Consider the following 23,110-nt stretch of genomic DNA (forward strand, 5'->3'; position numbering starts at 1 on the left):
GTCTCTTCCCAAAGGGATCAAAAATAAGCCCAACAGCACGCTGCTACCCCTCCAGGGACCTGGCCCAGGCTCTTCTGGACCTAGAGCAGTGGTGACATGCAGTGGATGACACGTGGGCCCCTGTAGCCAGGGCCCTTCCTCCAGCTATCAACTGAGTGACCAGCAATTGGCAGAACAGTCTGGATAAGAGGAGCCCAGGGTGTTCAGATGCAAAGGAAGTGAGAAATCATTTGGGGAGCCAGGGACGAAGATTCAGGGCTCCAAACATGAACTGTGCTTTAACCAGAGTGAAAGCCCTGCTTGCTGTGTTTTAGTTGGGGTTCCTACATGAAGAGGTCGGCTAAATGCTGAAACCTCTCATCTAATCCAATCCTTCCAATGAGGGCTGGGAAAGAAGATGAAGTTGCTGCACATCAACAAGAGGCTTAGGATTGTCCTCTCAAGCACTGCAGCTCAGCCAAGCACAGCACACACCCACTGCGAGTGTCCCTGGAGACTCAGCTCAGGACAAAATCTCCAGGAACTAACAGCAGATATTCCTGTCTATAGATTAATAGAGAAATGTTTGACAATGGATCCTACTTAATAGTTCTTATTCACTCAGGGTTTTTGTGGGTTTTCTTGAGACAGAGTCTAGCTCTGTCACCCAGGCTGGAGTGCAGTGACATGATTTCAGTTCACTGCAACCTCCACCTCCCAGGTTCAAGCGATTCTCGGTCCTCAGCCTCCCAAGTAGCTGGGACTACAGGCACCTGCCACCATGCCTGGCTAATTTTTGTATTTTTAGTAGAGACAGGGTTTCACCATGTTGGTCAGGCTGGTCTCGAACTCCTGACCTTGTGATCCGCCCGCCTCGGCCTCCCAAAGTCTCTTAGGGTTTTGATTCACATCGTTTTCAGTTACTTACAGTTTTAAAACTATAAAATGTACTGTTTCTGTTGTTCTAAGCAAACAGTGCTCAGAATCTGATGCATTCACACAGACCCCCAGTTTACGCGTTCTTCAATGTGTCTTGCTATCAAATATCTGACACCTTCTCTCACTTGCTAGCATTAACCTGAGGGATGAGGAGAAGTGCCGGTTTGAAGCGACTTCTAATCCCAGAATGACAACATCTGTCATGAATGGCAGCACAGCTGCAGGACCAGGTCCCGGATCCATCCCAGTTACTCTGGGACTTTGTGAACTTCCGCCCTCAACATCCTGGTCCTTCCTTCCAGATTTTCACATGGGGCCCAGGCCATTCTCAAACTGCTCCTGGAAATCACAGCCAAGCCCAGAAGCCAGTGCCAAGAAACAGCATGAGGACGCCCGCTCCGCACATAAGACATCTCCGGAGGCCGCCTGATCTCTGTCCCATTCCACAGCTGCTGTCCGTCCATCGCATGTCCCACGTCAGAGCAGCAGTGACGTTGGAACCTGGCTTTACGGGCCCCAGCTCTCCTCTCATGGGATGGCAGAGACTGAATAAAGCAACGTCAATCCTTTTTTTCTGTGAAATTTATTGTTTCCACATTAAAAGACTTTTTTTGAGGGAAGTATTTTTTGTAACCACATGATGATCCTATACAGCTGCCCAGAGGAGGACACCATCAGAGTCATTAACATGCCATATGCGTTCTGAATAAATAAAAGCTACAAAGCCCAAGTTATATACAAATATCTCAGGCAATAATGTTTACAAACCTATGTACAATAAAACAAATGTAAACAGTAAATGCAGCATGAGAGTAATCAAAGGATGCACAGGGACAGCCGCCGCTGTTCAGTCCACCCCGGAGCTGGCACCGGCCCACCCTGGAACCAGCCACTCACCCTTCCTAACACAACGGGACGGCCCTTGGAAGAGAAAACAAAAACACTCCAAAGATGTCATTGAACTGAAGGACGGGAAGGCTGGCGAGAGGCTGCCCGCCTCCCTCACCCCGAGTCTGAGGCGCACGGAGGAGGAGACAGCACAGAGGCTGGGCCTGTGTGTGCCCCGTCCCAGAGGCTCCTGCCACGTGGGGCTCAGACGGGCATTGTGCTGCTCTGGGAGGCAAGTCCATGGAATGGTAGCTGCTTAAGTAAAATCAGAAGGTGCAGAAAATGTTCCCTAATTCAGTAACCTTCCTGACTCTTTGCCAGAAACAGGCCCAAACTGTGAGGGGTGGAGTTGGGGGACACATGATCATGAGCACTGGAGATGCCTGGGTGGGAGGGAGCTCAGGAGGGCACACATTGACCTGATTTGGGGGAGAACTTCTAGAAGATTTGCAATGTCCTAAACACAACTAAATCCTATCAGTACAGCAGAGTGGGGTCTATGAGGCAGGTGTGATGAATGGGTACTTCTGCATCCAGTGACCAAGTAATACACGTATGTATCACCTTGCGACCCACAAAAGTGCAATCATGTGAAACCAACGGCACTACGGCGAGAAGAGAAAATAGCCAGTATTGATATCGCGCAGAGTTCCGGGGCTGGGCAGGGCCCAGTAGCCGCCACTGCATGCAGCCTGCCCTCTGCCAGCTGTGCGGAGGCAGACGGAGGGGCACGGGGCTGGGCCCAGGCACCGAGGGGTGAGGCGTGGGTGTCCTGGGTTGTTGGAGGAGGGCAGGAGCCCCCACCTGGAGGCTGGGCACTCACACACTGAGAGGCAGCATACCCGGCGCTGACGATGGACGCGAGGAGCCCAGACCAGGAGGAGGAGGAGCGGGGTCAAAGCCGTTTACTGCCCTGTGGGAGCAACCAGAGCACAGAAGGGAAGAAAGGGGAAAAGAAAAACTCATTTAAAATCACTCACACACAATAGGAAATTCATCTGCTTTCTAAAACTATTCCTCGCAGGCTGTAGGGTCCTGATGGCCCAAGGGGCACTGGCTGCCTAGAAAGCACCAGCTGGTTAGAGAATTGAGCCTTTGGGAATCCTGGGGAACCAGGACCACATGACCTGTTTGGCAACTGCCGCACACTGGCCACGGAAGCCACAGTCCTGATTCTTTCCCCATAAAGCAGGTCTAAATGCCTGGCAATAGGGAACTAGTTAAATAAATAATGGTACAACTGAACAATAAGATACTGCACAGCCATTAAAAACACATTCCACAAGTTTTTTAATAGCATGGGAAAATATTCAGAATGTAACTAACACTAAGTGGAAAAAGATGCAGGTTACCAAACTCTGTAGATTCAATGATATGAAAGAAAAAAAAGCAAATAGTGTATATTCTAGATTCTAGACTATAGCCCCTTAGACAGACATTACTATCCATACAGCTAAATCCACAAAGCAGGGGCAGAGGGGGAGTGTGTATAAATCAATGTATATATACATACGTTATATATACGCACACACACATATATATATACACACACCAACATATATGTACATAGGATCATATATATCATAAAAAGAAAATTTAAGAATCGTTACTTTTCTTCCCTCTGGGCTGTGGGTGAATTTTGTTTACTACTTTATCCTTTTTTAATCATTTTCCAAATCTCCTTACATTTTCCAAATATAATGTATTAATACATGAATATCTTAATAATGTGGAGAAAAATAACCTTTTAAAAATTGTTTAGCAAGCAACGCCAGATGAGTAGGCTTTTCAACGCAGACTCGTGTGCAGACAGCCCAGCCCAACCCAATAGCCTGCAGCCAGGACCCAGCACCCGGAGCCCAGCGACACAGGGAGCCCCCCAGCGTCCCCATCACGCACCCAGAGCCCAGCGATGCAGGGAGCCCCCCAGCATCCCCCTCACGCACCCGGAGCCCAGCGATGCAGGGAGCCCCCCCAGCATCCCCCTCACACACCATGCAGCACAGCCACAGGAAGCAGCAAGAGGGGGAGGGAGTGTGCAGCCTGGAACCTCTCTCAGGAGCCACTTCAGCCTTTCCACCTTGAAAAGCTTCCTAGGAAAATTTGTCCCACTAGCAATTTGGGAGATAAAGCCAACTACGACAAGGGGCCACACTGCACCACACCTGCCCACTACTGCCCCCACCCGCTCATCAGACGGCTCCAGGGAGCTAAATACAGACTCATGGAGAGAGGTTCTCCTTAAAAAAAAAAAAAAAATGCCGACACACACTCCCTGCAGAGACAGCTGTTTCGTACACTGACGGGGCGAGGATAACCTCACAGAGAAACAGGCATGCAGAGACTTGACAAATAGTCCCTGCCTACTTGGAAGAAACAAAGTTCATGTCTAAAGAAACTAAACTCAGAGTACATATGTGGAGTTTAAATTCCAACCACGCATACAGAGACCAAGAGCCCCAGGAGAAAGGCTCTGACAAATGTCATTTCTCCCTGTTGCACACTGTCCTACTTCGACGACAAACAGCCAGATTGTCTCTTTCCTCACTGGGTTAGGTCTGATTTTTGAGCTTCAATACATTTGCAAGTTTGAAATCATCCTTCCCACTCTCCCAAGGTCACAGGCCTGTGCCTCTTCCGGGGCCAAGGCCATATCCTATTTGCCACGGTAGCCCTCATATAATAGGCTCCATCTGTCTGGCTAGTCCCAGAGTCCCTGACACCTGCTTCTCCTAGAAACCTCAGGGACAACCAGGCAGGCCCCACAAATGCCTGCAGCTCTCAGCACGTGTGAACCTCAGATTCCCGGCCTCACACATCACAGTGGCAGGCAAGCCCCTAAACCTGTACTGCAGACAGCGCCCGGAACCTGGCAGAAAGGGAGCACCATTGGATGCCAAGAAGAATCTGGCACCTGGGCCACGGGGGTGTGCAAAAGCAGCAACTAGGAGATGGCTCCTCGAGCAGGTTGAGGATGGGATTCTGGCATTTTCAAGTGGACCGTAAGGAACAACAGGTTCATCCCACTGTTCCACTGCCAAGGCAACCAAAGCAAGAGAAGGTCCAGCCATTAGCCTAGGCTCACCTAGTGAGCCACTGATGGGGAAGTCGGGGCCACAGCTGCCTCCAGATGCCCAGGCCAGGACCCTTTTCTAGTCTCCTCCTGGTCAGAGGCCACCTAGCAGCCCTCAGAAGCAACCACTTCGGCACTCCAATGCAGGCCGGCTCTAATGGGAAAAGTAAGTGGTGCAGCCCAGACTATAAAGAGAGAACCAGTAAATTTCTACATGGGCAGAAATGGAACGCTTAATGTGAAGGTGGGTGGAGTAGAGAGAGAACATCAATCCACCAGGGTCTCACCTAGCGCCTCTCTCCTGACTCAAAAAGTAGAAAGTTAAAGAACACAGAGAGAAGAAAGCTGGCCTTCTAGATGGGATGACAGGTCTAGTGAAGTCCTTCAGAGGCCTGCAAAGCTGTGCATGGGGAAAAGATTTGCAAGAGAAGAGACTCTATATTCAACAGATTCAGTTTCAGGGAGCAGCAAAGAGCCACAGGGCAATGTCCCAGTGCACAAGACAGGACTGAAGGAAGAGTGATGGGGCAGGCTTGAAGATACAGATCTGGGAATCACATATGTAAAAAAAAGGTTCCAGAGCTATAAAATTTCATGATCTTACCACCAAAGACTAGTTAAGGAGACTGAAATATAGAGAATCCAGTTAAGAAAAAGTGCTAAGGTCAGTTGTAAAATGTCAGTGGAAGAAGTGAAAAGGGGGAAGAGCCAAGGCACACTTAGAAGCTACTCAGGACAATAAATCTAAAGCAGCTGAGATGAAGGACGGAAACATTAACTCTGTCAAAGCAGCAAGGATGAGGACACTGGAGAGGGCAGGAGGGTGGGCTCAAGCTATCCAGAAGAGCCTGCAGGCAGGCACACGCCACACCTGAGTCTCCTATTTCAGTGGATGAGTGTGGGCTCAGAGCAGCTCCAGCCTGCTCCAATTCTCAGCCCAGGCTCTGCAAACTGCAAAGCAGTTCTGAAATGTAAGGCAGATCTTACACACGTCCCCATGTACCATTCCATTTTAACTGGGGACTCCATGCGTGAGCGCAGAGGTGAGGGAGTGCTCACACTGGTGCCTGACTTGAGAAAACAGAAGCAACTGGGTAACGGGAAGAACCCCAGTCCCAGGAAGACAGTCAAAGGTGATCCCAGGGCCTGACAGTGACCTCAAACCCCCATCGCCAGACTCTGAAATCAACACTACAGCGCCCTAGCCCATCTCAGGCGGGCCACCTGGCATGCTACTCCCAGCCACCCCAGGACCACTGCAACTAATTTGTTCTTGTTTCTCACAGCTGAACTAATAACGGCATACAGTCAAGTCGAACAGGACCGTGAAAGCTCACTGATGGGCTGTAAGTTGGTTAAAGCTGAGTCAGCCCCATGCAGTTAGTAAAACCAGATTGTTAATGTGTCTTCCACCACACACCAGGATTAAGAAAGAATGAAAAAGAGCACAGCAAACAAATTCAGTTACCCATGAACAACGTGGGAAATATGACTTTTTCTTGCCTAATAAAAGAAAGGAAAACATATTAAATAGTAATACAAATACTATTTCCACATCATGCTCTAAAATTAGTCCATGCCCACCTACACACAGCCCAAAAGAACTCAGAGTGGCTTACAAAAATAGAGCACATGTTACCTAAGAAACTACATAAAGTTATGGGAAAAAAAGAGTGTTTTTGAGAGACTCCAAGCGACCACACTCCACATGAAATGTGTGTCCTTTCAGATGGTGAGACAAAGGGTGACCATGGTTGAAGGAAACAGCTCGGCACCTGGGAAGCAGGCACAGCAGCCCATGTTTCAGGAACTGGCAGAAGTGCTCACAGACTAGACAAAATCCTGATTCCAAGAAGCCCTCAAGTGACCAGAATTTACAAAATACTTTTGAATGCCACAGAGCAATATGCCCAGTTAAGGTATATTGTTTTATGTGAGAAGGCTTCACTGCATCTGAAGTTTCAGCGGGTGGGAAGGTGAACACATGTACACCCGCACACATGCACACGCACACAAACCTACTTTGATGATGTCTCTCCCCCAAACAATTCTGCCGCCGGTTTCTGGCAGCACTAGTGAGCCATCGCCACGGTGCTACAGACTCCTCAGGAGTGAGAGGGAGGGCAGGCAGGTTCTGCAGTGGAGGGCTTTTTCAAATGGGGCACTTTTCTCATGCTGAAACTACAAGCAATACTTCTCCACTTCTATACAGACAGGCTTTTGTGTTTTTAACCTGCCAGAGTGTATAATGGACCTGGGAAGTGGGATATCCTGCCCTTCCTTTTGCGGCTGCTACACAACATATCTTGGTTTTTATCTGGTCAACAGGTCGGCAGAAGAAAAGCCAGAGGTAAAAAGCCAGACAGGCCAAAAGCCGGAATCGAAGCAAAGCGGCAAGAAAGTGAAAACACAACAAAACCCACAAAAGAGTTATCCTCAGCAACTAGAAAGACAACTCCAGCAACAGTAGGTTAATATTTCAGTGCGCATACACAATCCACTTATCATATAAGCTAAATACTCACACAACAGCCAGCCCACAAAAGCATATTTCTTAATAGAAAAGGCACAATGTAAAATGTCTACCATTTAAAACCAAAACTCAGTATCTGCAACTGTTCCGATTGGGAAGCACAGCACATTTCAGGGTTCAGCTCAGGAAGTAAAGCCTACACTTACATCTCGGATGCTCTCAAGGGGCAGGGGTGCAGTCAGTGTGCCCAAGGCCTGTTCCTGGCTTCAGCTCACCCTAAGGTCCCCACATCTCCCTCAGAGCAGGCTCACCTCTTGGCAATCCCTGCCCTGGTGCTCTGTCTTGGGAGGCAAGTGGCAGGCAGGAGTAGCGACCCTGAACAGACAGTGTCATCCTTCCCTCCTCGTGACTGTTCTTCAGGGCTTCCACACGCACAGGCACCTGTCCGACCTATCCATTTATGATTCACACCTGCTCTCATGAAAGGCACCTGCGGCCCATCAAGAAATACGATTCCAAGGAGAAACTAATAACTACTCTAGTAGAGGATCATTATAAGTTGTAGGGAAAAATAATTAGGCACTGCTTCCAACATTTATGAAGACTACCCTAAAAGTTCTCCATATCATTCAGGGGAAATGGCTACGCTCATGTAAAACCATCCAGTCATTCCATTTATCATTCCAGTATAAAAACAAGGGCTGCCTCAAGTCTGCCTGAAACTCCTAAGCCTGAGGAAAATCAATTTTATGTTTACTCCACCCGAGGAAACCCAATGGTTAGAATAAAGTTCTGATTTCAGCTGGGCGCAGCGGCAAGCCCAGCACTTTGGGAGGCTGAGGCAGGAGGATCACTTGAGCCCAGGAGTTTGAGATCAGCCTAGGCAACAGAGTGAGACCCCCATCTCTTCAAAAGAAAACAAAAATTATTTAAACAAATTTTTTAAGAAAGAATAAAGTTCTAATTTGTATAGTGATGTTTTAGGATGTGCTTTTAATACAAAATCCTTAATGAAATGTATATACTCCAGGGTAAAATTAGGGACAGAGATCAACCAAAACACTCCACTGCAAGGATAAGAGCCTATTCAGAGTGCACCGTGTGTCGAATCTGCTCCTTTACACGTGTGCCATAATTATTGAGGACGGCAGAAAACACCAGCTGCTTTCAGAAACTGTGAGCGTTTCTAGAGTTGTACCTGCTCTGCTTTCAGAGAAAAACAAGCAAGAATTACCTCTTTGACTCAAAGCAGAGACAGTGGCCAAGGATTACGGGTGCCTGTTGGCTGTTTCAATAACAACTACCTTAGGCAACACCGTGAGCATCCCAGGCCACAGGTCCTAATAGTGACCTATATTAAGGCATACTTGTACAACCATGTATTACCATGTAGTATTTAAAAATAAATAAGTAAATTGAGGTAGAATAATATACACGACATGGAAAGATAATGGCAATAGAAGTCATGATAGGCACACTGCAAAGCAATATTTAAAGTATAATCCCGTAACTGTGTTACAAACAACTTAGAGCAGATGCATAAAAATATGATTTGGCATGCCTTGGAATAACTGTAAGGAATGCAGAAACAGTGTGAAGGCAGGAAACCATGACTTTTTAGTTCATATACTTCCATACTAACTGAAATTTTTTGCATTAAGGATGCTTCAACCTTAAGACAATTTTATTTCAATCTTCAAAAAAGCCTTAACTTTATACAAAAGTTGTATCTCCTAAACTGTATTTGATCCAGTGCCTAAGTACTTCAGGGCTTTATATTTCTCTAAAATTCTCACAGGGGATGTCTGTTGCAGAGTTTGCATATATTTAATTGTGATGCTGTCTTCTACCCCAAAAAAATATTTCCAAGTCTGCCAGCCTGTAAGCACCTGGAGAACAGGGACCTTATCGCAGTCATTTTGACTCACCAGAGCCTCACACTGCTGCCTTTCAAGAGTCTGCTTCCCAGGACAGAAGTCTCAGATTCAGGGTTCCTGGGGCAACAGACTCCATGGGGACTAGAGGACAACAATAGACGTCATGTCCCCTAAGATTAGAATGATAACAGGCTTCGGGAAGGTTTGTCAAGCTGAGTTTACCTTTTCAAGGCTTCATTATGCTCACTTACTAACCTGTCACTTTACTACTCAAAAAATTATCACTTAAAACATTCAGGACTTACCCTTTGTCGAAGAAAGATGTATGCCCTGATCGAGAGAACTTTGTGCCATTGCCATTCAGCACCCCACAGTTAACATTCCCTGAAATATAGGATTTTCGTGATGCTTGGTCCTTTGCAAAATTCCTGCAAGCTGCTAATTTGGATTCTAAAGCCTACAAAAAAGAAGAAGGAATGATATGGTTGTCAAAACAGTAGCTGCACATAAAAATTTGCATTTCAAACCATTTCTATTTCAAGCCTCGAGACTTACTCATCTCAGTTGATAATGGTGGTTAGTTCAGCCATAATCAATCAACTTTCTAATAAAAAGGGGGAATACTTATGCTCCCTTTCTAATGACCTCAGAATATTTTGTTTCCTCCTCTTAGCATTACTGAAGGAAATACATATAATCTTCCCCTTACAACTAAAAAAAGTGTGGTACAGGAGGTGGAACAGCAGATCCCAGGTCTCTTGACCCTATCCATTGCTCGTTTCTAAGCTGTAGACTGTTAGTTGGTGTTGGGGGGCAGGGTGTGTTTTGGGAGCAAGCACTATTAAAAAACCCAAAAATATCACTTGAGAATTTTTTTTACAGTAGCCAATTCTTTCTCTAGGTTCTTCATTTTTTCTACTGCATGAGAATGGATGAGAACATTTACAACACTTTACATGAAATTAAAAGCTATTTTATTTCTGACAGCACTCTGTAAAATGTTTAACTGATACCCTTTGTCTGTAATTAAATAATTCACCCGCAAATGACACTGGCCTTTTAGCATTTACCTCTAAATTGGGCACCCTTGTTTTGCACCTGTCACCACAACACCTGGCAAGCACAGGGCTCTACCAGCGCAGATGACATGAAGAGATCAGGCGTTTCTCATGTATTTCCACACACTCAGACTTCACCAGCTGTCTCTTTCCCATAAACACTTTGCCCAAATCAAACCCCTCCTTCTCCAAAAAGAAAAATACTATCCATGGCAAAACATATATATACACACAATTCATGTGTATTATCCATGACAGTAAAGGACTGGGAATGCACAGCTAAATTAAACCCACAGGTAACATATACTTCACTTTGAGAATCCATTTGGACCTCCTCCCGCCACATTTCAATAACAGCTATTCAGAAACAGCAACAATGGTTGGGTGCAGTGGCTCATTCCTGTAATCCCAGCACTTTAGGAGGCCAAGGCAGGTGGATCACTTGAGGCCATGAGTTCGAGACCAGCCTGGCCAACATGGTAAAACCCTGTCTCTACTAAAGAAAAAATAAAAAAAATTAGCTGGGTGTGGTGGCATGCACCTGTAATCCCAGCTACGCAGGAGGCTAAGGCACAAGAATCACTGGAACCCAGGAAGCAGAGATTGCCGTGAGCCTTGATAGCACCACTGCACTACAGCCTGGGCGACAGAGTGAGACTCTGTCTCAAAAAAAAGAAACAGCAACAAAAACAGACAAACTTTTTTCTTCTCCTTCTTTCCTATGACAAAAGTACAATGACCTACTAAAATGACAACAGAAAAAAGGAAGAGAGGTAATGACCTTGTAAAACAAACTCTGAATAAGCATAATTCAGCAATAATTCAGCAGCTTATTAAAGCTACACACACACACACACAGTACAAATTGAGAGCCATTCGATTCCTATATTCAAGACACGCATTCATTCAAATACATACTGAGTATCTATCACACGGCAGGCACAACTTATGTCTGAGACATCTGTGAGACATCCAAGCACGAGCACCAGGTCTTTTGAGGGGGGAAAGGGTGGTCTAGAGATTAAGATTTGAAAGACATCCACACCCAGGGGTGGATGAAACTATGGCTGTGATTAAGATCAGAAAATCAAGGACAGAACTCTGAGTAAAACCAATATTGAAAGGGTGAGCAGATGAAGACCCAACAAGATGACTAAGAGGAATGGAAAGAAAGTTGGGAGCAGCCATGAAACAGCATCAGAGAAGGAGAGAAAAGAGGGCATTAAAAAAAAAAAAAAACGGTCAGTGTTGAATGCTTCAAGTAAAATTAGGACAGAACGGCATCCACAGGATTTGACAGCACTGAGATCACCAGTGAGCAGTTTTAGCGGCATGAGCAGGGGACAGAGCCCAGGCTAAAGTGTCTGGGGCGTGTGCATGCAGTCAAAATGCTAACAATAAATGGGGACACGCTTTCAAGAAGCTTTAAAGTATGTAATATGTACCACATAAGTATTACATATATTTATATGGATAACGTGTAATACAGAAATATCAAAGTATACCTGTATAACACATAACATATAATGTGTAATACATAAACATTATACATAAATATTAACGCATATATAGTAAAAGGCTGAAATACAGGAGAAATAAAGATTTACGGGTTGGAAGAAATGAGATCCAAAGCACAGATGGACAAAATTAGCCACGGACAGGAATTTGCACTTTTACCACTGGGACAAAAAGGAGGAATGGCTACAAATAGAGGTAATAATAGGAGAGTAATAACAAAAGATGAGAAAAGAAATCAAAGAAGCTTAAAACAAAAGCTTGATTTTCTCTGTGAAGGCATGCAAGAGTGGAGAAGGGCTTCCAGTTCAAGTCAGTGGACAAAGTCGTGTAAAGAGGCATAAATGAAATATTCATAAAAGCCAACAAGGGCCGGTGGACACCAGCAGACCCAAAGTGTTGATGACTTTTGGAGGTCGTTATTTTGATAACTCTTAGAAGACAGATTGTCAGCTGAATGTGTAAACCATACAAGGATGCCAAATTAAACTTTCATGCACCACTTCTGAATAAATTAAAGTACTAAAGCAAAACAAACAAGGAACAAAGACAGACAACAACGTGGGGTGAGGAACAGGCAGAACTAACCCAAGAGTAAAATGGAGAGAAATTCGAGGGCGACAACAATGCAGCAGCCCTCGAAGCCCATCAGGGCATCCCACAAACAGTGTGAAGAAGAAGCTAGAAGATCCGAGAGCAAAGAAAGGTGTAGGTTTCTTCTACTCAAAAGAAAGAAGGGGAAACAGAAATGCTAGGAAAAGAAAGCAGCGTACAGTCAGCTACAATACGAAATATTTAAAAACCCAGTATGATTTTGAGTAAATTATAGTTAAAGAACAAAATTCTCAAAACACATTTGTTGAATGGCACAAATATAAAGACCCACCTGAAAGTCCAGCATCTCCTCTGTGATTACACAGTAAATAACACATATATGTGCATTGTTACAAACGCTGTTTGACTACTTTTCCATTTTTAGAACCAACCAACAGAGAGCTCACACAGCTAGTAGAGGGCTCAGAAAAGGAAAGCGGAGTGGGAGTGTGGTGGGGAAGAAAGGGAGAGAACAGAGAGTTAAGATATAGTCTAATACTGGCCAGACATGGTGGCTCATGCCTATAATCCCAGCACTTTGGGAGGCCAAGGCAGGCAGATCACCTGAAGTCAGGCGTTCAAGACCAGCGTGGCCAACATGGTGAAACCCCGTCTCTACTAAAAATACAAAAATTAGCCAGGTGTGGTGGCATGTGCCTGTAATCCCAGCTACTCAGGAGGCTGATGCAGGAGAATCGCTTGAACCTGAGAGGCAGAGGTTGCAGTGAGCTGAGATCGTGCCGCTGCACTCCAGCCTTGGCAACAAAGTGAGACTCCGTTCTCAAAAAAAAAAAAAAAAAAAAAAAAGATATAACCTAATACATTCGGAAACAAAAGTTTAAGAACGTTAAAGTAATTTTTTTAAAAGAACAAAAAATAAAAATAAAAATCTCTTTGCTTAAAGTTGAGTAAATCAAGATAAACAGAAAAATAAGCACATGATTTCAAGTTATAAAGACAAATACTCCAACATAGAGGATTTTAAAATGGTTATCTTGGGAGTGAAGAAAGATTATGTACTGTAGGAACGACCTGTGCACTTTACTTTGTATTTTAACCTTAAAAATGCAGGTTTAATCTGATGGTTAGAAAATAACCCCTATGATGAGCTGAAACAGGCAAACATAGGACCTGTGTCTTGGCCTCCCATATCTGCTTTAGATAAAGTATAATGCAATTTCTACATTTTTTAGAAAGTGTCACACACAAAAATAAGTGAAGGGGGTAGTAGATAGTGGGAAATGGCAAGGGTTGATTACTGAAAGGAGAGGTAAAACTCACTATGGGAAATAGGAATGGGAGCTAATGCTAGAAATGCTGACGTGATAGTGGCATAAATCCACATGGTTCTGCAACTGTTTCCAGTAATTCAGACTGCAGATCTCCTTTGTGGCCAGAGAGACCATGAAGTCAACAGTGACAGAGTAAGAGATGTGTGAGATCACAGATGAATAGAAAGGAAGTGAAAGCAAGAGATGGCTGATAAAAACAAACACACTAAAAAATGGGGTAATACTCTTGATGAGGTTAAAGAGTAGGTATGGTACACAGTAACACACTGATTAAGCAGAAAAACAGGTTTAATTTTTTTTTTTTTTTTTTTGAGATGGAGTCTTGCTGTCTGTTGCCCAGGCTGGAGTGCAGTGGCTCAATCTCGGCTCACTGCAACCTCCGCCTCCTGGGTTCAAGTGATTCTCTTGCCTCAGCCTCCCAAGTAGCTGGGATTACAGGCATCTGCCACCATGCCGACTAATTTTTGTATTTTTAGTAGAGACGGGGTTTCACCATGTTGGCCAGGCTAGTCTTGAACTCCTGACCTCAGGTGATCCACCCGCCTCAGCCTCCCAAAGTGCTGGGATTACAGGCGTGAGCCACCGCGTCTGGCTGGGTTTAATATTTCAGAAGCGAAACTGTTCTGGAATACAAGGCTCACACCAAGGAGAAGGCACTGAAGTTGAGGTGGCCAAGGAAATAAGGTGGGCAAGACTAAAAGTAGAGAGTAATGCCATGAGCCAAATGTTAAAGTCCCACAAACACAAAACAAAGGAATGACCAGGAAGACGGTAGACAGCAGCAAAGACCAGGATGAGGGTGGTAGAAGACACACAGCAGGCCTTAGACAAAGTATTCTAGACAAGGACAGAGGCATCGTGCTGTTGAAACAGGAGTGGGGAACAGGAAGAATGCCCCAGTGGGAACCTCAGAGCTCAAGGTACAGGCCCTTCGGCAGGGGCATCATGAAGTGTCATCTGGACTTGGCTAGTCAATGGATGCTTTTGCTTCTGAGCTTCATGACAGCCTTTACCACAGGAAAGTATCCTTTCTTTCTTCCCTCACTTCAAATTAAGAAATAATTCAATACCTTGTCAGTGGAAACACCTAGTGATAAATAATTGAAACTTACCCCTACTTTCCGTAAGAGATCCCCCACGATGTTTAGTGCTGATATCCTAGCAGAGGGAGTTAGTGGACTGGTACCAAAACCATTTGGTATAGCTAGAGAAAAATAAAAGCTGAGTGATTACACTTGCAGTTCCCTTTACATTTGGGTTTTGTTGTTGATGTTACAAAGTAGTGTAACACTCAATACAATATCAACAAACTACTTCAAACTATGGATAAAGTATAGATACCATAAATAGGCTAAACCACTGTCCAATTGGTGGATATTTACATTATATCAAATTTTTCGCCATTATAAATAATGCTACAAGGACATATACTCTTAAACATCTAGACAAGTATTTCTGGAAAAGAGATTCCTAAAAATAGAACTGCTGGGTCAGAGCATATGCCCATTTTTTTCACCTTAACAGACACTGCCAAAATGCTCTCTAAAAAGCCTGTGCTAATATCAGCAATCTATGCGGTGGTGCCCTCGATAATATTAGATATTATCTTTTTTTTTTTTGACAATTTCATAGTCACATTTTTTAGTTTCTATTTCCATAGTAACTAGTCATTTCAATCTCTTCTGAAAATCAGCTGTTTAGTCTTTGTACATTTCTCTACTGGTTTGTCTTTCCTGTAATCAATTTGTAAGAACTCTATACATTCTGGATGTTCACCCTTTCTCTTATAGATGATGTGCTATCTCTCAGCGTGACATTCATCTTGTAAACACTGTGTTTCGGTAGGAGAACCTTTGGCTTTTCCGTCTTAATGTCATAATGTTTCCCATACTTTCTCCTAGTATTTTTCTAATTTTTTTACATTTAGATCATTTAATTCACCTAGAAATTATAGTTGTCTATAAGATACATATCTAAATTTTTTCCTCCAAATGGAGAGCCAATTGTCCTAGTATCATTTAGGGAAAACTCATCTCATCTGAAATAGCACTATAACTATAAACTAAATTCCCTAAATATATGAATATATTTCAGTTCCATTGAACTATTAGCCTATTCTATCAGACGTATGCTACTTTATTATAATGTTAAAATATATTTTGAGATCTCAAAAGGCAAAGATCCCTCTTGCTATTAGCCCATTTCAAATTTTTCTCAGCTGTTCTTGCACATTTACTATTCCAAAATAATTTTAATATCAACATATCAATTTTTTAAATCCTATTAGGATTTTTATTAGAAGTTGAAATTACAGATTGACTTGGGGAGAATGGATATTGTAAGAAAATTAAGTCTTCCCATTCAGAATCATAGTATTTACCGTGATATTTACCCATATCTTCTTCCACACTCAGTAAGGTTTTCAGTCGTGCACATTTCTTAATTTTTAAGAGATAATATGACATCATGATTAACGGCTCTTGAGCTGAACTACTGTATTCAAATCCAGTTCAGCCACTGGGTAAGTTACCCATATGTAAAAGGGGGCAAATAACAACTACCTCATCATAAAGATGTTGTGAAGTTTAAATTAATGTACTTTAAAAATGCACGTAGTAAGTACTCAATAAAGGTTAGCTATTATTTTTTATGTTTGTTTTCCACAGAGTGCTAATCAGCAACGAAAATACTTGTGTGGCTTTTTTGTTGTTTATTATCCTTCTTCTCCTCTAGAATATAATCTCATTGAAGGCAGGGGCTTTGTCTTACCACTGTGCTCCCAGCATCCAGAATAACACATGACACATAACAGGCGCTCAACGTGATATAAAAAACCACTGTACTGTTCTTGGCAGGGATTTCTAGATCTCATTTTTCCCTATTCAAGTTTTACATTTTAGGTGTTATTAAATCTGTGCTTTTATGGTAAGTTGCTTTAAATGCTTTTTAGAAACAAACATTGTAGGCTGGGCATGGTGGCTCACGCCTGTACTCTCAGCACTTTGGGAGGCTGAGGTGGATGGATCACCTGAGGTCAGGAGTTTGAGACTGGCCTGACCAACATGGTGAAACCCCATTTCTACTAAAAATACAAAATTAGCTGGGTGTGGTGGCACACACCTGTAATCCCAGCTACTTGGGAGGCCGAGGCAGGAGAATCACTTGAACCCAGGAGGCAGAAGTTGCAATGAGCCAAGATCGCACCATTGCACTCTAGCCTGGGCAAAAAAAGCAAAACTCTGTCAAAAAAAAAAAAAAGAGAAGAAAAAGAAAAGAAAGAAAGGAAGAAAGAAAAAGAAAGAAAGAAAGAAAGAGAAACAAACATTGTAAAAGGTAAAATACAATTAAAGACAGACCACTTCAGAAAGATCAGCTCTAAGATCTTACCGATTTCTCTGACCACCTGCTGCTGCTCACAACTCTGTGCTTTCTTGTAATGAAATTGCAGTGATCTAGTGCACAGCAGCTTTTAGGTTAGCCAGTGAAAATTCATGCTATTGGTTCCAGCCTAAAAACATATCTATTAAGCAAATATTACTGCCATAGGGTTGGCACATCTCATGCCGTGCCAGAGCAGGCTCCATGTCCTTTTGACTCCCCAAGTCCCTGAATGAAAACTCTAACGGGCTATTAAAAAAAAATGTGCACCACCTGTGGGTGTCACCGCACCTGAGGCTTTTCACTATTCTGATTCGTCTTCAATTAAAGGATTTTCAGATCTGCATAATTCTAATCAGTAACATAAAAGCAAAACTTTGTTAGTCCTCAGGTGTAATTGTGAAATCTTCAAATATACAAGCGGCTCTTCTGAAAAACTGACCGTGAGGGCTCCTGATGACTGCTAATAATCTATTAACTGCCCTTTGTCCTCAGCAGTAAACCTAGTGCAATTAGTAACACCTTACAACCATATAGCACCTTCACATACCTTATCTGATATCATCTCGTAACAAGGCAAAGACAAGTTGAATTACCTATTCAAGGGTTACTGAGCACTTGAAATGTGGTTAATGTGACGAAGAAACTGAATTTTATATTTTATTTCATTTTAATATAAATTTAAATAGCCACATGGGCTGGTGACTATTGAGTAGCGCAGACAGAGAGAGCTCACTGTACTAGTTGCCCACACAGCATTCTAAAAGATAAAACCCTATATTTTAAAAAGGGTGGGATGACAGCTTCAATATAGGGTGGAAAAAAAAAGCAAGGGGGGATGAGAGTAGCAGAAATATGAACTGCGAGCTGCAAAATCTAAACAAATCTCAATTGAGAGCTTTAAGATTCCATTTTAAGGTTCTATCTAGTGGCTACTAGGTGGTTTTTCTGCTTATCCGGATTTTAAAAAACACACTGGTTCATGGCAATGTGAGTATTCTGTATGTGCCAATCATCAATTACTCCGAACAATGCTTTTGAAAATGGCAGCTCCTGAAGCATGTAACAGAATGGGCATGTCCATCCAAGCCGGTCTTACATGAGTCTGAAAGATAACTTAATGATTCTCTGTACATTCTATGTAGAAAGGCCTCAGGTCTCCCATGATATGGAAAGTGGCAAAAGGAAGAAATAAAACTGTGTTTAAATATGATCCCCAAATTTGCATGTGACAAAGAGATGTGCACAAACACACACAAGCACACAATAGAAAAAAAACTCAAAATGTTAATGGTGGGTGCCTGTAAGTGGTAAGATAACATGATTTTTATTTTCTTTTTTTTTCTGTGTTTTTAAAATTTTCTACCTAAACATACTGCTGTAATCACAAAATCTATTGCTATCATCAAAAAATTAACTTTCCTTAAAAACCTTTAACTTTTAAAAATCTCATCTTAAATGTAACCATCATTTCACTGTTTCCTATATATTAGTGGCCTAGGAAAACAATTCCTTCTTCTATTTCACATAGCACTAGACTTCACCAACTTTTAAACTAAAATTACTCTTTAAACCTTAGCAACCGCCTTCAGCAACAAACCCCCGTAAGCTGATCATCTAACACATCGCCTCAAAAAGAAAAGACATTACAAACCTTTCGGTGAAGGAAAAGTGTTCTCCGTTCCTTTGCCAACAGGGGTAGCTGGCAAAGAAAGTGATGCTTGGACGGCGGAGTCCATCTTTTCACAGTCTAGAGTTGGAGAGCTAGGAGCCGACTTTCTAGTTACTTCCTGTTGTCTTTCCCGAACTGCTAGTTCTTGCCTTAAATCTGTAAAATATTGCAAACAAGGGCAGGAATACTCACTAGAGGGAGCAAATATATCAAGCAAAGTGACATCTAAAATGTCATAAAGGGCTTCTTCCTAAATTACTATTTCTCAAAAATGAATTTCCTATTTAAGTATAACTTTCATTTCTAGGGGAATAAAAATGGCAAAACTACTGTCTAAACGATCTTTTAGAATTTAAAAATGCTATAACCTGAGAGAAGTTACTTATGCTTATATGCAAAAAGAAACAGTGCAGAGTCCACAGTACAATTCACACAAAAGTAAATATTCTTCACCAACTTATTTGCTTTTATTTTCAAATGATGTAGTTTTGGGGTTATTGCAAAATCAACTAAGTGCATTTTTGTAATTTTAAATGGGCTGGCATTAACTATTATCACTATGAAATATTTAGTTTTAGAAAAGAAGTATTCAGAACGGTTTAAATTTTTCTCATGCTTTCAAATATTGAGGGTTTTCTTTCTTTTTTGAGACAGAGTCTTGCTCTGTCGCCCAGGCTAGAGTGCAGTGACACAATCTCGGCTCACTGCAACCTCCACCTCCTGGGTTCAAGCGATTCTCCTGCCTCAGCCTCCCAAGTAGCTGGGATTACAGGTGCCCGCCACCACACCCAGCTAATTCTTTTTTGTGTATTTTTAGTAGAGATGGGGTTTCACCATGTTGGTCAGGCTGGTCTCGAACTCCTAACCTCAAATGATCCACCCGCCTCAGCCTCCCAAAGTGCTAGAATTACAGGCGTGAGCCGCCACACCCAGCCAATGTCGAGTTTTTAACCCAAAATTAATGTTATCTTTTCCAATTATGCAATTTAACTTACAGAATATTTGCTTGTGTTAAAAAAGGAACAAAGTCATCCCCCTTTTGGGTATGTATCCAAACGAATTCAAAACAGGATCTCAAAGAGATATTTGGACACCCATGTTCACAGCGGTATCATTCGCAATAGCAAGAGATGGGAGCAACTTGATGTCCATCCACAGATGAACAGATAAAGAAAATGAATACATACAATGGAGTATCATTCAGCCTTAAAAAAGAAGGAAATTTTGTCACATACTACACATGGATAAACCTTGAGGACATTATGCTAAATGCAATAAACCAGTCACAAATACTGTATAATCTCCCTTATATGAGGTATCTAAAGTAGCTGAACTCATAGAAAGTAGAACTGTGGTTGCCAGGGGCTGAAGGGAAGGGAAAATGGGTAGTCACTATTCAATAGGTATAGTTTCAGTTTTGCAAGATGAAAAAGTTCTAAAAATTTGTTTACACAACAATTTGACTATACTTAACACTACTGGACTGTACACTTTAAAATGATTAAGAAGCCAGGCACAGTGGCTCACACCCATAATCCCAACATTTTGGGAGACAGAACCAGAAGGATCATTTAAGGCCAAGGGTTCAAAACCAGCCTGGCCAACATACTGAGACCATCTCCACAAAAAAAATGTTTTCTTAATTAGCTGGATGGGGCCAGGCGCGTGGCTCACGTCTGTAATCCCAGCATTTTGGGAGGCCAAGGCGGCCGGATCACGAGGTCAGGAGTTCGAGATCAGCCTGGCCAATATGGTGAAATCCCGTCTCTACTAAAAATACAAAAATCAGCTGGGTGTGGTGGCGGGCACCTGTAATCCCAGCTACTTGAGAGGCTGAGGCAGGAGAATTGTTTGAACCCAGGAGGCGGAATTTGCAGTGAGCTGAGATTGCGCCATTGCACTCCAGCCTGGGTGAAAGTACGAGACTTCGTCTCCAAAAAAAGTTGACTCTAAGCTTCTTCTGGCATAGGGACAGTAAGGTAAGGGAGGATAAATACAGTTGTCCCTCAGTATACTTGGGGATTGGTTCCAGGACCCCCACCTACACCAAAATTGGCGCCTACTGAAGTCCCACAGTCAGCCCGTATATATGAAAAGTCAGCCCTCCATATACAGGGTTTTGAATGCCGTGAATACTGTATTTTCAATCCACGTTTGGTGGAAAAAAATTCAGAGTATAAGTGGGCCCACACAATTCAAACCCATGTTGATCAAGCGTCAACTGTATTCTTTAAGTTATAAATTTTACCTCTTGCTTCATCCTTTAACCTCTGTACAGAGACCAACAAAGATTCCTTTTCATCAAGTTCACTTTCTAAAAATGCATTTCGTTCAATGGCCTGATTTAGCCTTTGTTCAAAGTCTTCCAGTGAAACTATTGTTGCCCTAAAAAGAAAAATTAGAGTACATGAATTAAATAAATAACATGTGCAAACAGATAGTACAAAAGGAAACTGTCAGTTTATCTCGCGACACTTCCTGACCTAGCCAGCCTGGCCCCATTCAAACAAGATGATCTTGCCCCTTCCTGACCACTGCTGGCACGTAGTGTCTCTATCAGTTGGGCAATATATGCAATACATTCTTTTAAATTCCCATCTATTCCTTAATGTTCCCTACAGAAAGGCTATTTGTTACACTATTTATATCTCCACTGTGTTTTGAACACAATACAATCAAGTTTACACATTTTCAGAAAGAAAACTTTTCAAAACTTGTAATATATGTAAGAGTTTGTTTAAAACATTAAGTCCCAAGTCAGAGAACCTAAGGCCAATTCACACTGACTTCTTAGAACTAAATCAAAAGGAAAACCGGAACTTTCCACACCTAAGTAACAAAAGGACCAGAAGCTATTCCCTTTGCTTTCTGCAACCACTCAGACATTTGCATAGGGTGTCCCTTTGTAACTTCACTTCAGCCTCTGATTGGTTCCCCCCCCGCCCCCCCCTCCCTGCAACCAATCTGGCTGCAGCCTCCTCTATGCCCTGGAGCAGCAGCTTGCCCACTTTTTTTTACTAGGGTATTAAGATAGTGAATGTACATATCTGTCACCCCCAAGGGTAGTGACCAGACTAGCTCGGCATCTGTAAGTTTAGCATCATGTCAGTCACTTAAGACTCACTGGATAAATATTAAGGAAGGAAATACCAGGAAGCAATTATAAAGTAATAGGAATTAAGTTTGGAATGGTTAAGAAACAACTAATTACAGATGCATAAAAGTTTGGCAACAGTGATAGCAAGCCACTGCACGTTGTTCAGAAATTTGAACTGAAATCAACATTTTATGAAAATTCATCAGTCAGTATTAAAAGAGAATAAAAAGGAATAGAAATATAAAGATATATCAGCTAGAGGATAACTACAGAATCCAGGTATAAGATATGAGGACCTACAGGAAGTATGGAAGTGTTAAGAGCACAGAGGGAAGATGGGGGAATGCATGAGACAGTTTAAAAAATAAATACACAAAACCTAGGCTGGGTGCAGTGGCTCATGCCTATAATCCCAGCACTTTGGGAGGCCGAGGTGGGCAGATCACTTGATGGCAGGAATTCAAGACCAGCCTGGCCAACATGGCAAAACCCCGTCTCTACTAAAAATACAAAAATTAGCTGGGTGTGGTGGCACATGCCTATAATCCCAGCTACTTGGAAGGCTGAGGCACAAGAATCGCTTGAATCTGGGAGGCAGAGGTTGCAGTGAGCCGAGATCATGCCACTGCACTCCAGACTGGGCGACAATGTGAGAGCCTGTCTCAAAAAACAAAACAAAACCAATAGGATCAACCACAGTATATGAAAGAAGGAAAAAAGAAAAATTCAAAGAGAAAGCTTTGAAGGGCGTTATCTGGGAGATGAGGATTTGGGGTTCCTTTCCGTCCGATGAGTTACAGGTGACATGAAACACCAACAGGAAATGTTCTGGGACTAAGATCTAGGGGAAGAGCCTAAGAAAGATTTTAATCACTAATTACCAAGGTGGTTTTTTTCTAACAAAATGCAGTCATTCGTTTACCTTTTGGCTCGCTCCAGGTCGTCGTTGGCCTGCTCCAGCTCTCTCACATACTTATGCAACTGCTCCTTAATGGCCCGAGTCTGACTTAAATCATCTTCTAACACTGAGACCTGCTTATAGCTCTGTGCATATTGATGCTCTAGCTTCTCCTGAGGGCATCAGTATAGGAAAGTACATGTCATTAATATACAGTTCTCTTTACTAAAGAGGTAACTCAAGTTAAAAGGGTGGGGGGGAAACCCAAGGAATTTACCCACACTCTTTTAACAATTACTTTAAAAACAACTAAATGACACATTCATTCTAAGCGCCTAAACTCATGTTAAATTTTGTCAACCATTCTCCTCTCAGAA

General features: G+C 42.7%; 1 protein-coding gene across 2 annotated transcripts in view; it reads right to left on the minus strand.

The window, feature by feature from the left end:
• Nucleotides 1-1,470: 1,470 nt before the first annotated feature.
• The window catches only part of NDEL1 (nudE neurodevelopment protein 1 like 1), a 32,340-nt gene continuing 10,700 nt past the window's right edge, over nucleotides 1,471-23,110 (minus strand). Inside the window, exons 4-10 of one of the 2 annotated variants that reach the window (XM_034942402.3) lie at nucleotides 22,758-22,906; nucleotides 20,987-21,123; nucleotides 18,721-18,894; nucleotides 14,801-14,892; nucleotides 9,535-9,686; nucleotides 6,348-6,382; nucleotides 1,471-2,719 (exon numbers count right to left, since the gene is read on the minus strand). In XM_034942402.3, coding sequence (XP_034798293.1) covers nucleotides 2,712-2,719; nucleotides 6,348-6,382; nucleotides 9,535-9,686; nucleotides 14,801-14,892; nucleotides 18,721-18,894; nucleotides 20,987-21,123; nucleotides 22,758-22,906 — 747 coding nt within the window. In that variant the 3' untranslated portion in view covers nucleotides 1,471-2,711. The remainder of the gene's footprint in view (nucleotides 2,720-6,347; nucleotides 6,383-9,534; nucleotides 9,687-14,800; nucleotides 14,893-18,720; nucleotides 18,895-20,986; nucleotides 21,124-22,757; nucleotides 22,907-23,110) is intronic. The other variant, XM_034942401.3, reaches the window with a different exon arrangement.

The sequence above is a fragment of the Pan paniscus genome, chromosome 19, assembly GCF_029289425.2.
Source record: "Pan paniscus chromosome 19, NHGRI_mPanPan1-v2.0_pri, whole genome shotgun sequence".
Taxonomy (NCBI): domain Eukaryota; kingdom Metazoa; phylum Chordata; class Mammalia; order Primates; family Hominidae; genus Pan; species Pan paniscus.